The sequence below is a fragment of the Penaeus monodon genome, chromosome 22 (assembly GCF_015228065.2).
Source record: "Penaeus monodon isolate SGIC_2016 chromosome 22, NSTDA_Pmon_1, whole genome shotgun sequence".
Lineage (NCBI taxonomy): Eukaryota > Metazoa > Arthropoda > Malacostraca > Decapoda > Penaeidae > Penaeus > Penaeus monodon.
The window spans coordinates 20,062,015-20,062,264 of NC_051407.1; the positions used below are offsets into that span (position 1 = coordinate 20,062,015).

The 250-nt window shown below is 52.0% G+C and overlaps 1 protein-coding gene across 1 annotated transcript in view; it reads left to right on the plus strand.

Moving 5' to 3' along the window:
- The window catches only part of LOC119586980, a gene marked incomplete in the record, with an annotated part of 81,895 nt that overhangs the window by 76,029 nt on the left and 5,616 nt on the right, over window positions 1-250 (plus strand). Inside the window, 1 exon segment of the mRNA XM_037935722.1 lies at window positions 38-177. Within this exon segment, the coding sequence (XP_037791650.1) occupies window positions 38-177 (140 nt within the window).

Consider the following 250-nt stretch of genomic DNA (forward strand, 5'->3'; position numbering starts at 1 on the left):
ATGAGTTTAATTATTCACACTATCCTTGTGTGTGCAGGTGGATCCAACGCCATATCTCCACATGTGCATGGTGGATTACCGGAGCGAGGACCGGGACACTTGCACGGCTGCAACGGCCTACATGGAGGCGTGCTCCAGGAACAACATCCCGGTCAAGATCCCGGTGTTCTGCGTAGAGTGAGTATTTCGTCGGTTTTCTAACACACGTACGCTCGAGACACGCACATTGATACCCATACACACGCAAACG